The sequence below is a fragment of the Acanthisitta chloris genome, unplaced genomic scaffold, assembly GCF_000695815.1.
Source record: "Acanthisitta chloris isolate BGI_N310 unplaced genomic scaffold, ASM69581v1 scaffold8721, whole genome shotgun sequence".
NCBI lineage: Eukaryota > Metazoa > Chordata > Aves > Passeriformes > Acanthisittidae > Acanthisitta > Acanthisitta chloris.
In genome coordinates this window covers 1-14588 of record NW_008656475.1, presented here as the reverse complement: position 1 = coordinate 14588, position 14588 = coordinate 1, and the positions used below count along the sequence as shown (strand labels likewise).

Sequence of the window (14588 nt, the reverse complement as noted above, 5' to 3'; positions counted from 1 at the left end):
AGCAGGAAAGTAGTCAGGAAGACAAAAGACAGTGCAAGGCAACAAAACAAATGTTGTCTGAGCCAAGTCAGCCAAGGAAAAGCATGGAATGCAGTTGGAGCACACTGTATCTTCCTTCATCACTGCCCTGTGAGTTAGAGGCTTGTTAAAACACCCAAAACAAAGCCTGGAAGAGAATCTGCAAAATCCTGTCCTGGGGGGGAAGAGGGAGGCAGTCAGAGACATGACACTGACACATTCTTCCGAGGGTTCTGGGGAGATCTCCATCCTGCTGCTGTGCTCATTGATAAAACAGCCATTCTTTTCTGCAAGGAACAGAGTATCCCCAGGCCTCTATTCAGCACCAGACCACACGTGGGAGGAATGCATAACCAGCACGGATGGGGCACAGCCACGAGGTCACTGGTGAGGTAGGCAGACAGCTACAGCTACAGCTACAGCTACAGCTCAACACAGGCCTTGGCACCAGAAGGGAACAAAAGGGGCTGCAAAACACAGCAGGGAAGTGAGGAATGGATGGATTTCACCAGCATTTAAGGGGCAGAGATGTTAGACATGACCCAAAATGCAGAGATGCTCAGATGGGAGCGTTGTGGGTCTGCTGGGGACTCAGGTCTTGCAGGGGTAACCCCAGTGGTGACATTGTGCCCAGCCAGAATCAGCTCTTCAGGTGAAGCAACCTGCTCTGGTGGGAGGTACCCCTGCCCAGGGCAGGGGTTGGGGCTGGGTGATTTGTAGGGTCCATTCCAACCCCTAAAATTCTGTGATTCTGTGATTCAGCACCAGAAGTAACACATTTGAGCACAATGCAGAAAAACTGGGACCAGTGGGGAAAACATTACTGGGGGCAGGCTGTTTATGACAGGAGAGACAAGGGCAGAGACAAGGGCAGGGACAGGGAGGGATCACAACGGCTGGGGATGGACATCAGCCACGAGGGACAGCACCAACCCACCACCCCGCCCAAGCAGTGGCTTTTCTGCCTCATCCCCAGACATGTTCCAGGCCAGGCTGGACAGGGCTTGGAGCAGCCTGGGCTGGTGGAAGGTGTCCCTGTCCTCACAGAGAATCCAAGTGCTGTGCAAGATCTGGATTTGAGAACTCCAGCTGGTTACTCCCCCCTCAAAGGTTCCACAGACAGGAGAGAGGGAAGGCCCAAACTGGTGTCCCAGAATCCTGACAGAGCTCTGCTGCTGGAGCCAGGCTCTCCACAGCCCCAGTGCCACGGGGGCAGGGAGCAGGGCAGCACTTTGAGCAGGTTGGGACAGACCCTTTGGCTCACCACAGACCCTAAGCACACTGAACTGGTCACCGGCAGGATCCAGGCTCCTTACCTGGGCTTCCACCAGGTACCCCGCATCACGGCCCTGGTCCAGACCAGTCTTCACAACCTAGGCCAAGAACAAGAGCCATCACTGCCCAGCCAGGTCCGACACCACCTACACTTTAACAACACCTCCTGCTGTCTGCAGTGCTCCCTCCCCAGCACACCCTGCAGGCTCTGTGGGTCCTGCCCTCCCTGCCCAAAGCACAGCTGTGGATCCCCTGGTCCCTCGGGACAGGTGAGGAGCTTCCCAGCAGGTTAGCTTTTAGCCACCCCTTGTGGCCTCAGGAGCTCTGCTCCTGCCATGTCACTGCTCTCAGCCACAGCAGGTGCTCACAGGTCTTAGAGAAGCCTTGGCAGCTTAGATAGTGAAAAGTCGTTCAGCAGCAAGGATTCCATCCCAGAGTGTCTGTACAGGATGTGTGTGCAACCCAGGGCACTAACTCTGAAAGTCTGGTGTGGTTAGTGCTATGCAAACAGCAATTTCTCTGTTCGAAACTTCAAACAGGTCCCATGAACTCTCTAGAGGCTGTACAGGAAACCTGGAAAACTGAAAGCTTCATGGGCAAAATATTCCACCTAAGCCTTCCCTGCACTGGGATCTCTGCTCTGCCCTCGCTGGTACCAGTACATGAATTAGTGACCACATTTTGGGAAGCTGTTCTGAATTTTACCATTGGCTCAGTCACCACACAGCTGCACTTGTTAGGGGAAGGAACTACCTTCCCTCTACCTGTCCCATGTGTCCCACACACTCAGAGTGGCTCCCACTGCCTGTCCCATGTGTCCCAGCACCTCCAGAGTGGCTCCCTCTGCCTGTCCCATGCTGTCCCCACACACCCAGCACCTCCAGAGTGGTTCCCCACACCTGGCAGTGGGATTACCTCGATGATCTTCAGCGGAGCAGGGTAGAGTCCTTTGGTTTGTTTCTGAACTTTGCTCTCCACTGTCTTGTAAACTTGCTGCCTCACAAAGGGAAGAGCCATGGCATAGTCTGTTATCTCTGCAAGGTGGGACAAAACAGGGCTCAGCACAGTGCTGTGTGCACAACCAGTGATCAGCTGGGAAGTCAGGGGAACATAAATGGGAATGCTGTCTATCTGGAACAGAAGGGTGCCCTGAGCCCCAGCCACGGGGAGCAGGGGCTGCTCATGGGCGTTCCATGGCCTATTCCTGGCCCAAGTCTCATCTAGGGCTGAAGTATCCTCCTAAAACAGCCTGAGCCCTAGGAGCAGAACTCCCACCAAGATGTCACCACTTCTGGGCTCTGCTAGCAAGGATCAGACTCATGTGCCTCTTCCCACCTGGCCACACAGGCTTGGTACAGAGCTTCCTACTAAATCTGTGAGGATGGACAGCCCCTGGAGGTAGCTGCTCCCTCTCTCCCAGAGGCCTGGCTCCCTTACAGCTCAGGAACCACCAGGTACAGCTCTGCCAAAGCCCAGACCTGCAGAGCAATGTTTTTTCCCATCTAGCTCAAGAGAGGATTCCAACATGGAATAAATTCATTTGAAAGTGGAATTCAGTAGGAGCATGAACACACCCTGGAGAAGCCAAGCTGGATTGTACTCACTGCAGTCCCCTGGGATTTGCCCACAGACTTACTCTGCACCAGCCCTTTGGACTTCTTGGCAGACACAGTCTTATTGGCCAGTCCTCTGGCAAAGCTGATGGCCACCTCCTCCAGGTACTCCATGGTTCGTGCTTCGGGGGTCTTCACTCCTGGCCCTGAGAAGAACAAACACAGCAGCAGTTATCCCCGGGGATGCAGGGAAGCCAGGACCAGGCAGCAGGGTGATGGGCCATTCCCTGACCGGTTGAACTTCGCTTGGTTATGACCAACATGGAAAGACTCAGCAGGGGCTAGATGAAGGCCCCAAGGGATTTATATACATGGCACTATACAGAAATGCTGGAATGCCAAATCCCAGTGGGAGCAGGGCCGAGTTCAAAGTCAAATCCAGCTCTGCAATTAGAGCAGGCTGCTCAGGAACACGTTCTGCCAGTCTCTGAACAGGTATCAGCGAGCACAACTCTCTACCAACACTGCAGTCAGACAAACAGACAGCACTGGGGAAGTTCTGTGTCCCTGAGAGTTACCTGTGCTGGAGCCAGTGTCTAACAAACCTCAACCTTTGCACTCAGGTGCAGGAAACCTCTCACTTGCTTTAGCTCCTGCAACACCCAGGAACACCTGACCTAACTTGAAGCAAGACACCACAAAAACAGCTTCAGCAATCTCTGGGGGTGGTTGCACAATTTCCAAGTGCAGGGATGCTCCTCATTGCCAGACAGTTGTATCATCACTGCAGGAGGACACAGCACAGGAGTGAAACTGCCAGGGGCAAGCACAGAGTCACTGCTGAGGGAGTAATGCCCAGTGAGGCTGCACAGGGCCACCAGACCCTGCAGCTAAGGGTGCAGCCCTAGGCTGTCTCTGAACTCGCTGGACACACCTGATGAGGTCACAACTCTGTATTTTTGCAGCTGGACAACAACCTCAGCCACCATCACTACAAACTGCTGCAAGCACATCCAGAGCCTGTGACTGCACAGAGTCCTGAGCTCGGGGAACACCCACGGCCACTCCCTGACACAGGAGACAGGAGAAACCAAAGGCAAGACAGAAACCCCCTCCTGTTTCATCTCCCACTGCTCTCCCCCTCCACAAAAAGTTAAGGGCTTCAGCTTTGAGGTTCAGAGTCCCAGACTGGTTTGGGTTGGAACGTAAAGCTCATCCAGCTCCATCCCCTGCCAGGGGCACCTTCCACCGGCTCAGTACTCCCAACACTTTGTAGTGTCCTAACGAGAAGCTCCAAGCTGTCCATTCCCATCTGCTTTGTGATATAAATGGCACATGCCACGACTGTATCTGTGCACAGCAGTAAATGCACCCAGGGAATGCTGCAGAGCTCCCTGTGAAGGAGAGCTGAGTGCACCCTGTGAAACTGCCTCCTGACTAATGAATGCTGTCTGTGGCCTTTGAGGCTTCCCACAACCAAAGCATCACCCCAGGCAGAGCTGCTTTCCCCCAGCCAGTGAAGGTGAGCCCTGCACAGACACTCCTGGCACTGCTGCTGTTTAGATGGACAAGGGAAGCCTCCAGTGTTTGCAGATTATTTGGTGCTTGTGTTGCTCCTCCGTGCTCAGCTGGGCTGAGCCAGGATTCACAACAGTTCCCCAGAGAGCTCAGAGCTGGGCTGAGCCAGGATTCACAACAGCTCCCCAGAGAGCTCATGGTTCCCTGGAGCCAGCCAGGGAGACTGCTGCTATCAAAAGGCAATTCACATCTCAGCAAGTGTGAAGTGGGAAAGTTTGTCTACGCAATTCTAACTCCAGCCTGGGAACCACAGATCTGCTCCATAAGCAACAGCACAGCTAAGGATATCTGTGCCCTGGGCTCATCCCACAGCAGTGAGGGGATTGTGTCCCTCTGCCCTGCTCAGGTGAGACCCACCTGCAGTGCTGCCCCCAGCTCTGGGCACCAGCAGCAGGAGGATGTGGAGCTGCTGGAGAGTCCAGAGGAGGCACCAAGGTGATCAGAGGGCTGAGGCATCTCTGCCATGGGGAAAGGCTGAGAGAGTTGGGATTGCTCAGCCTAGAGAAGAGAAGGCTCTGGGGTGACCCCCCCAGTCATGAAAGAGCTACATGTAAGATGAGAAGAGACCATATATAAGGTCTGGAGTGACAAGGGGAAGGGAAATGGCTTCCCACTGCCACAGAGCAGGGACAGATGGGATACTGGGAAGGAATTGCTCCCTGTGAGGTGCTGAGGCACTGGCACAGGTTGCCCAGAGCAGCTGTGGCTGCTCCACCCCTGGGGGGGTTCCAGGCCAGGCTGGATGGGGTGGGCTGGAGGGAGGTGTCCCTGCCCAGATGGGACTGGATGAGCTTTGAGGTCCCTTCCAGCCCAAACCATTCTGGGATTCTGTGACCCAGGTGAGCACTGGCATGTGGGACAGCACAGATACGAGGGTTTCCGTGGCACTGCTCAAGACTGGCAGCAGCACCTTTTAGGTTTATTTTATTTCCTTCAGCTCCAGGAGCCAAGAGCCAGCAGTGCTCTCTGGCCGTGCTCTGCTTGGGGAAACCACACTCAGCATCCTGATCCCCCACAGCTGTACCAGCGGGAGCAGTGCTTCCTGCTCTGACTCCTGGCTGGAGCTGCTCAGACCTCTCAGAGGAGGCTCTGGAGGGTTAAGTGCTCCTAAACTCCTCCCTTTAGTCACTCTCCAAGAAAGCTGCCCTAATGAGGGCACAGCAGAAGCAAGGAATTATTCCCTAGCCCGCTCAGCACTTGGAGTTCTGCAGCCTGCAAGGAATTTCTCCATGCAGCTGACAGTCAGCTGGCAGTTCAGAGCACCCACCCTTGGGGGCTGGATTCTGCAGACCTGCCACAGATCACCATCTGCACAAATGCAGACACCAGCCATCCTTCTCCTTCCATTAGTGGCTGCAGTCTGTGCTCTGACACGGCACACAAGGAATGTGGGCTCTTAGCTGTGTAATCAGGTTAAGCAGGAGCCAGCAGGGCTGCCCCCCTGACCTCTCCCTGCTCAGCTGGGCAGCAGCCCCAGCCTGACATTTCCAGCTCTCTGTGCACACGCTGCTGGGAGGGACCAGGGATTCCCTGTGCAGTCCCTGTGCTCTGTCCCCAGGGCACTGCAGCAATGGCTTCTCCCCCCACTCTGGCACGGGAAGAGGTTCCCTGGCAGGCAGCACATCAGGAGCCTGAGAGGAATCACGTCTGACCTAGTGGTTCCACCAGCTGGTCCACCAGCCCCATCTTCTTCGCTTTGTCAGCACGGATGTTCCTCCCAGTCAGCATCATGTCAAAGGCAGCAGGAAGTCCCACCTGGAAGGGCAGAGAGGGATTCCACAGTGGGAACTTGCCATGAAGCAGAAGGGGCTATGGAGTAAAGGTTTTCTCTTACTTACCATCTTTGGCAGCCTCTGAGTCCCCCCAGCTCCTGGCAGGAGACCCAGTAACACTTCAGGTGTTCCCAAGACTGTTTTCTTGTCCTTTGTTGCTACTCTGTAGTGACAGGCAATGGCAACCTTAAAAAGGGAAGAGAAAACACAAGGTCTCCCTGTGAAAGACCACAGGAGAACTGGGGATCCATCTCACAGCTCTGTCCTGCACACTGCCCCAGCTCCCTGTGTGCTCCTCCCAGCAGAGGACAGCTGGCACTATGAGATGAACATCAGAGCACCAAACTGAGCCAAGCTGGTTAAACTCATCTAGACCACCAGAGGCTCCATTCATTCACCACACTGAGAGCACGGTGCCATCTCCAGACCACAGTGTGTGTAAAAAGCTGTGAGTGCCTGGGAGATCCATGCAAACTGGCAGGACTCCATCCCAAGGTTATGCTGTTGCAGTAACAGTTTGCAGAGTCTCTCAGCCCCCAGCAGTCCCACATGGAGGCTGCAATGCACACACTGGGCCCCGGTGTGGCCAAAGGCAGGGGCAGCCTGCCCAGGCCCCTCAGCCCTCTCACAACAGCCCTGTGAGGAGTGGAGGTGGCTGGAGCACAGCACTCCCTGTGTGTGAAAGCAGCACTGTCCAGCCTGGACTCCGCCAGCAGAGCCGATGCAGACACAGTGCCTGCTGCAAACAGCCACTTTGCCCAGGGACACGTGCCCAGGGACAGACTCACCTCACCTGAACAAACCCTAAGCACCAGCCTGGTCCACACAGACCCACATGTGACTTGCTCTCCCACCAGCAGCAGAACTAGCATGACAGAGCCCTGGAGCACAGCCAAGCCATTAACTACAGACTCATTTGCATGATGTAATGAACCCTCAGCAGGTCCCAGATCCCCCTCCCAGTACTGGTCCTGCAGGCATCATTTGGATAGTCAGAGAACCAGTGCTGTCAGCTCCCAGTCCTGTGGTGGGAGCCAGGATTGCCCAGTACCTCCAGTCCTCCTCCCAGGCAGCTCCCACTGATGGCAGCAACTACAGGCTTTGGAGAGTGCTCAATCTTCTCCAGCATCTTCTGTCCATCCTGAGAGAGCTGAGTCACTTCCTGAGAAGTCTTGCAGGCTTCAAGCATGCTGTGGGGAGGAGAGAAGCTGATCAGAACGGGAAAGGCACTGGGAAAACAGCAGGAAAACCAGAGGCTTCAGCGAGTTGGTGCCTCTTTTCCCACAAAGCTCCTGTGCCTGACAGGCACAAGTGCTGTTTCAGCCCACACTTGGATCAGACGACACAGGGAGACTATCAGACCCAGCAGGGTAGGGCCCTGCATGCTGCCACGGGCAGCACTGAATGGGAGCCCTTGTGTCGGGGCCCTGAGAGCCTCTGGGAGAGCAGGAAGGGTCAGAGGAAGCCTCAAAGCACTTGCCAGGAGGATGGAGGGGGAGCCCAGGATCGTTTTTGGAGGAGCAGATGGCCAGTGTTGTGATGCTGCACCCTGCCAATTAGAGACTCCCTGTGCCAATTATCCTCCTGGAGGCTCATGGTGCCTGCCAGGCAGGAGCAACGTGGGAGACTGGGGGTGCTGAGGCCAGCAGACACCTCTCAGCCACAGCCTGGGCCTTGCTCTGCTTCCCAGCTCCTCCCCACCTGCACAGCAACCAAGTCTCTGCCCCTGGACAAGGCCAGACAGAAAGGCTCTGTGTGTAACTCACCTTCTTTCCTCAGAGCCTTCTGGCTTTTCATGTCTTTAAACAATGATTCTGTCCTGCCCAGGGTAAGCACTAGGAGCCAACAGCAGTCCCACAGGATCACCCCACAGCCTGAGGGGAGCCTGGGAGGCTGCTCAGATGCCCCAGAGGGCAGAGTGCCAAATCCTGCCCGAGCAAGGGGCCAGGCTGGCAGGCACTCCAACCCAGCTCACACGAGTCCTGCATGTCAACTCTGCTCCTGTGTGTCCCAGGCCGAAGGACAATGCTCACCCCAGAGCCAGGACGGGTTTCCCTGGCTGCACTCCAGCAGGCAGGAAGGAGTGACCACGTGTTACAGCCCAGAGGGGTTTAAGGACTCTTCCCTCTTTATCAAGATCCTCATTTCATCTGAGCCAGTTTGCCACCCTGTGCAGGTGGATTCCACTCCCAACCTCCTCCTCACCCCAGGGAGAAGTCAGGGACACAGACCCTAGACACTGGGCAAAGGGAAGGTCCAGCAGCTCCCAAGGCCCCTGTGCTTACTTGAGATCTGCTCCAGCAATGAAGGAGCCTGGCTTGGAGGAGATGAGCACAGCACTCCTGACAGCTTCATTGGCCCAGATCTCGTTCATGACTTCAGTGAACTCTGCACTCAGCTGCTTGGACAGGGTGTTCACCTGGAAGCAGCAAAGCACTGTGAGCAGAGCTCAGGCTGAGCCCAGATTTGCTCCGAGTTAGCTCACCCTGTGGTCACACAAGATGAAACCCTGCAGCAGGCCACAAGCCCTCCTTGATTAGCAAGTTCCTCCTCACCTTCCCCAGCAGTGGGTTGTGACCTCAGGCACTGATTTTATGAGCTTGTAAACTGTTTTGCTCTCCTATAGAACCACAGAATAGGTTGGGTTGGGAGAGATTTTGAGGGTCATCTCCTCCAAACCCCTGCCATGGGCAGGGACATCTCCCACCAGACCAGGCTGAAGGTGTCTCTCCAGCCTCACTGCAAGGCTGCCACAAGCAGAACAAACCCACCCTGGGTGCTTAGGCACCACCAAAATCCTCATGGGCAATAGGACATTTCCAAGCTAGGACTGCTGGTGCTCCTCGGAAGGAAATAGTAGAGTAAGAAATACAAGTGTTCAGGACTGGATAATGTCAGAGCAGCTGCTTAGCTTTAAAAAGCAGTTTCTTACTGCAAGCTTTGCAATTGCTCCCCACAGTGCACAATGGATGATGCCTGAAGTTCATTACTGGGTTACCAGGCTGCATTTTTTGATGTGTTCCTTAAAGGTCACTGACAGAGGTTCCTGCCCTCCAGCACCTAAAAGCGAGCGCAGCTGTACTGGCCCCAAAACACCAAGGTTAGCTCCATTTGTACTGTATTTGTGGTAACAGAATCAGAAGCATCTCTGGAGTTCAAAGTACTGAAGTGTGGGCACACTCTTTAACCATCCTGAACCCCCGAACATAATAAAACTTAGAGGTTTCTTTAATATTTCCTTAACTTTTACTATTTCTTTATTGTTTCTTTCAGATTTCAAACTTACTATGACCTTGTGCCTGGAGGAGAGACAAGTTAGCTCAGCACACACCAAGTCCTCCATGAGGCACCTTCAGATGACTCATTAAGCACCCAAAAATCTCCTTTCCCTCTTTCTCCTTTGCCCCAGCTTTGTCATGCTGCAGGTTAGGAAAGCTCTCAGCCTGGGACTCCCCATACCTTGGAGTTCGGCGTGTTGAAGCGAACGACAGCGACATCGCCTTTGATGTCACAGCTCACGTGGGTTCTGGCTGGAAGCAAACACAAATGGGGCATCAGCTCCTGCTCAGAGCCTTGTAAGAAGTGCAACAGGGGCAGGGAAAAGCTTCCCACTTACTCTGGAGGGCAGGGGAGGTGGAGATGTTCCGACAGGCATAGCCTAAGGGAAAGACGTTGCAGAGTTAACAGGAATTCTCAGCTGAAGCCTCTGCAGTCCACTCCCCACCCAGCCTGAGTTTGTGCCTGGGATTGCTCTCACCAGGGGCAGTGCCTTGCACTTGGCCTTGTTGACCTTCATGAGGCTGGCAGAGTCCCACCCCTCCAGCCTGTGCAGGTCCCTCTGGATGGCCTGTCCCTTCCCTCCAGCGTGTGACCACACTCAGGGCTCGGTGTCGCTGGCAGCTCCCTCAGGGTGTGCTCCATGCCACTGCCCACATGCCACTGTCCCTGACAAACCCGATCCCAACCCCTGAGGGAACATTCCTCGTCACTGCTCTCCACTTGGACGTGGAGCTGTTGACCACAACTCTTCGAGGGTGAGCACCCAGCCAATTCCTTATGCTCTGAGTGATCCACCCCTCAGATCTCTCCAGTTCACAGACCTGGATGTCATGTGGGGCAGTGCACAGCTCCAGGCAGGTGACTCAGTCCCTCCCCCACCAACACCATCTCAGGACACCACACGTCAGGCACAACTTGCCCTTAGTGAAGCCACACTGGCTGTCACCAGCACCTCCTTGTTTTCCACACGCCTTAGCACAGATTCCACAAGGATGTGCTCCATGATCTTTCCAGGCACTGAGGTGAGACTGATAGGACCTGTAGCTGATCCATCCCTAAGGCCATTTAGAAGAGCCCAAACATGTCATGTTTCAGAGCTCTCAGAAAACTTGGATCATGGGATGAACAAGTTCTGCCCACAACTTTCTGACTCATAGATCTCCTTTTCCTGCTCAGAAACTGTGCTCGGCCTGGGATCCCTCAGCTCAGGAGTGAACCCAGCTCCATTCCACTGATGGATCTTGACCCAGAGGATCCCCACACACAGATCCAGGCTGAGTCCCTGCCAGAGCTGCTCCAAGTCTGAAATCCAGTAAAAAAGTCACTTCCGAAGCTCCACACTCACACAACAGCTGTCACCCAGCCAGGCAGCCAGGGGAGGCCTCTGCTGATTAAATGTTTAGGAATGGTACATTCCCATTCCCAGCAGCAAGAAGGCAGAAAAATCCAGCACAGCGAAAATGAGCTGAAAAGCTCATCCTGTGCCTCCCCAACAGGTGGTTCCCCCTGCCACAGCCCTGTGACACTGCTCAGGGCTGGAGCTCCCCTGCCCTTTGCCCCATTTCCACCTCATCCCCCGTGCTGGCAGCAGGGACTGCCCTTTGCTCCCATTCCTGAGCCCGGGATACAGGGTGTGATGCCGTGGGGATGGAAATTCAGCGTCAGGCTGTCCCAGCAAACAGGTCTGGGGGGTGTGTGGGTGTGTCATGTGCCCACAGCAGCATTTTACAAACACAGAGTGAACTGGTTTCCACTCCAAAGCTGCTCAGGAGCATTTCGTAGCCACGCCGACACTGCTAAGCCACGTTCACTTCCCTGAGCTTTCCATGTGCTCAGCTCAGGCACTCCTGAAAATAAGCACCACGGTTCAATTCCCACATACCCATGTGTGGCCTGACAGCAATTCCTCTGCTGGGAGATGCTCCTCCGCAGCATTTTAACCCAACAACAGCCACAGCCTCGTTATAAACAAGGCAAGGGCTGAACTCTCTCTCTGAATCCATTCACTCCATCCCTGGAGCAACCTGGGCTAGTGGGAGGTGTCCCTGCCCATGGCAGGGGGTGCAATGAGATGAGCTTTAAGGTCCTTCCAACCCAAAGCATTCCATGATTGTCTAAGTTTTTTCTCTTTCTATGGCTTTCCTCTACCCTATCAGTTTCCAAAAGATTTATTCCATGAAAACCTTAAGCCTTGAATTCCACTTTCTGTTCCAGCACAACAAAAATTAAGATGTAAGAAAGCAGAAGAACCAACGGCATGACTGGACAAATCTCCCTACATTTGGACACAAACTCCTTTGGGAAAGGCACTACCAGCAGAGTAACAGCTGCTGAATATTCCAGAGGTTTCTCCAGCCTCACAGTGGTTTATTTCAGAGCCCAGAATATTTGTGGGAAACATCTCTCACCTCTGAAACTAAACAGAGCTCCTTGTTCACAGTCACTGCACATCTGCCTTGGCCATTGATCCACCACAGCGGGAACTGGAGCCAGAAAGATCCTCCTCCAAGATGCTGCAGGAAGCAGCAGCCCTGGTGCACACTCCCACCACATCCTACTCTTCATCCCACAGCTAAAGCCTTGAGAACCCATCCCAGTCTCACTCCTCCGCTCACTCCAACTCACAGACTGTCTAAACACCAGGACACCAACACTTCAGCTCCCCTCAAGACTCTGCCAAGCACTTGGATGCAGCAGAGAACTGACAACACTCCATTTCACAGTCCAGCCAGGACCTGCTCCTTCCCACAGCCCTGCCAGGACCTGCTCCTTGACACTTTCTCTTTCCTTTGTCATTTCCTTGGCTGTTTCCCTGCCCAGCATTTACCCTTTCAGCCCTTCCACTCACCCGGACGTGACACACCACTGGAACTGGGAGCAGCATCCATGGGTGATGGCTCAGGGAAAATCCTTGTTCCAGTGCTGGAGCAGCCCAAGGCCCAGCAGGACACTGGGATGGAGCTCAGAACACCTGCCCAGGCCTTCAGCCTGTCCCTGAGAGCTGAGCACAGAGCTGTGACCCACGAGATGGGAAGCTCCTGACAGACTGAGCTCTCCTCTCTGCTCTGGGAATGTGCTGGGACACACATGTGGCTCAGCAGGTACAGCCAGCCCTGGAGCTCACCCGTCTCCTGCTGCTCCAGGCCTGCCCTGGAGGGGTCTGCACCCCAAACACTTCGTTAGGCACAACAAGGGTATTAATTATGGCAGTGAGAGCGTCCTCAGAGCAGCTCCAGGGCTGCTGGTGAAGAGGTTTTGCCAGTTACAACAAGAATTCCAACCAGTAACAGCCTGGGAACTCCCTGCAGTTGCCACAGGTCTGATCAGGGACTGCAGCTCCCTGTCACGTAGCAGCTCACCCCAAGGCTGCACCTTGTTACCACAGCTGTGGAATTGTTCAGGTTGGAAAAGAGCTTCCAGAGCACTGAGTCCAACGGTTAACTCTGCACTTCTGAGGTTTGAGTTTGAGCAAAATGCTGATGGATTTCAAGTCAACATTCACAGCAAACCACCAGACCTTTCAAAGTGCTGAAACAACTGGTTCCCAGTGGCTCCCAGACTGGTCCTCTGGCATTCCCAGGGCTCCTGGGGATTCCCTGCCTTGGTAGCTCTGCCAGGAAGCACTGACCCAGCACGTGCACAAGCAGGACAGCAACAGAGCCCTGCGTGGGCCAGCAGAGCACAAGGGATCTGATACCAAAATCATGGAATGGTTTGTGTGGGAAAAGACCTCAAAGCCCATCCAGTTCCTCTGCCATGGGCAGGGACACCTCCCACCAGCCCAGGCTGCTCCAAGCCCCATCCAGCCTGGCCTGGAACACTCCCAGGGATGGAGCAGCCACAGCTGCTCTGGACACCCTGTGCCAGAGACTCAGCACCGCACAGGGAGCAATTCCTGCCCAATATCCACCTGACCCTGCCCTCTGGCAGTGGAAAGTCATTCCCTGTGTCCTGTCCCTCCAGGCCTTGTCCCAGGCCCCTCTGCAGCATTCCTGGAGCCCCTTGAAGCACTGGAAGAGGCTTCAAGGCCTCCATGGAGCTTCACTTCTCCAGGCTGGACAATCCCAATCTCTCAGCTGTGAGACCATGGAGCACCTGGAGACACCTCCCCACCCCATCAGGACACAGGGACACCCCTTCCCATGGATACACCTCCTGGAGAGCAGCCACAGGATCCAGACACCCGAGGACATGGGACATCCTCTTCTTTCCAAGCACACACACGGGGACACTGGGGACAGGCCATGTGTTAGGACACAAGGACACTCTCTCCCTGTGGATCAGCTCACGTGCCAAGGACACTCCTGCCTGGAGTGCCTGTCCACACCTCAGTGCAGGGTCACAGGGACCCCCTGAGCTGCACATGGCTCCCCAAAGTATGTCCATGTACAAGGACACAGAGATGGTGGCTAGGCAAGGGCCAGTCTGCCATGGCGACTGCCACAGCAGCACGTGCCCCATGGGGACATCCCCCCTGCCCCTCATGGGTCCCAGAACACAGAGGGACAGACTCCTGCCCTGGGGAAACCCTGAGGGGGGTGTGGGGACACGCCAGGGATCTCCCTGTGTGATTCACAGGCCAAGGGACAAATCCCTCCCATGAAGAACAGACACACGTAGGGACACCCCTGAGGGGACACCTCCTGTCCCACAGACTCTTCCCTGGGACACTCTGCTTCCCACAGCCCCCACACCACACACAGACCCCCTTGGTGACACCCTGACACCTCTCACCCTCTGACACCTGCAGTCACAGTGCCCAGAGCCCACCCACTGTCACACTGACACCCCAATCCCCTGACACCTGCAGTCACAGTGCCCAGAGACCACCCAGTGTCACACTGACACCCCAATCCCCTGACACCTGCAGTCACAGTGCCCAGAGACTTGTCCCACTGCCCAGAGACCACCCAGTGTCACACTGACACCCCAATCCCCTGACACCTGCAGTCACAGTGCCCAGAGACACCCTCAGTGTCACACTGACACTCCCAACCTCCAGCACTCCCTATCCTGACACCCATGGCCACAACACCCAGTGACCCGCTCTGCGACACTCCCCCTCCCCCTGCCCCTCGTGGTTACACTGCCTGGAGATTCCCTCGGTGTCCCC

The 14588-nt window shown here is 55.1% G+C and overlaps 1 protein-coding gene across 1 annotated transcript in view; it reads right to left on the bottom strand.

Moving 5' to 3' along the window:
- Positions 1 to 9854, bottom strand: part of HADHA (hydroxyacyl-CoA dehydrogenase/3-ketoacyl-CoA thiolase/enoyl-CoA hydratase (trifunctional protein), alpha subunit) — a gene marked incomplete at its 5' end in the record, with an annotated part of 18560 nt that extends 8706 nt beyond the window's left edge. Inside the window, 9 exons of the mRNA XM_009084351.1 lie at positions 1335 to 1391; positions 2209 to 2327; positions 2930 to 3052; positions 6077 to 6179; positions 6263 to 6382; positions 7248 to 7386; positions 8482 to 8615; positions 9656 to 9726; positions 9813 to 9854. Of these exons, the coding sequence (XP_009082599.1) occupies positions 1335 to 1391; positions 2209 to 2327; positions 2930 to 3052; positions 6077 to 6179; positions 6263 to 6382; positions 7248 to 7386; positions 8482 to 8615; positions 9656 to 9726; positions 9813 to 9854 (908 nt within the window). The remainder of the gene's footprint in view (positions 1 to 1334; positions 1392 to 2208; positions 2328 to 2929; positions 3053 to 6076; positions 6180 to 6262; positions 6383 to 7247; positions 7387 to 8481; positions 8616 to 9655; positions 9727 to 9812) is intronic.
- Between the last annotated feature and the right edge of the window lie 4734 nt (positions 9855 to 14588).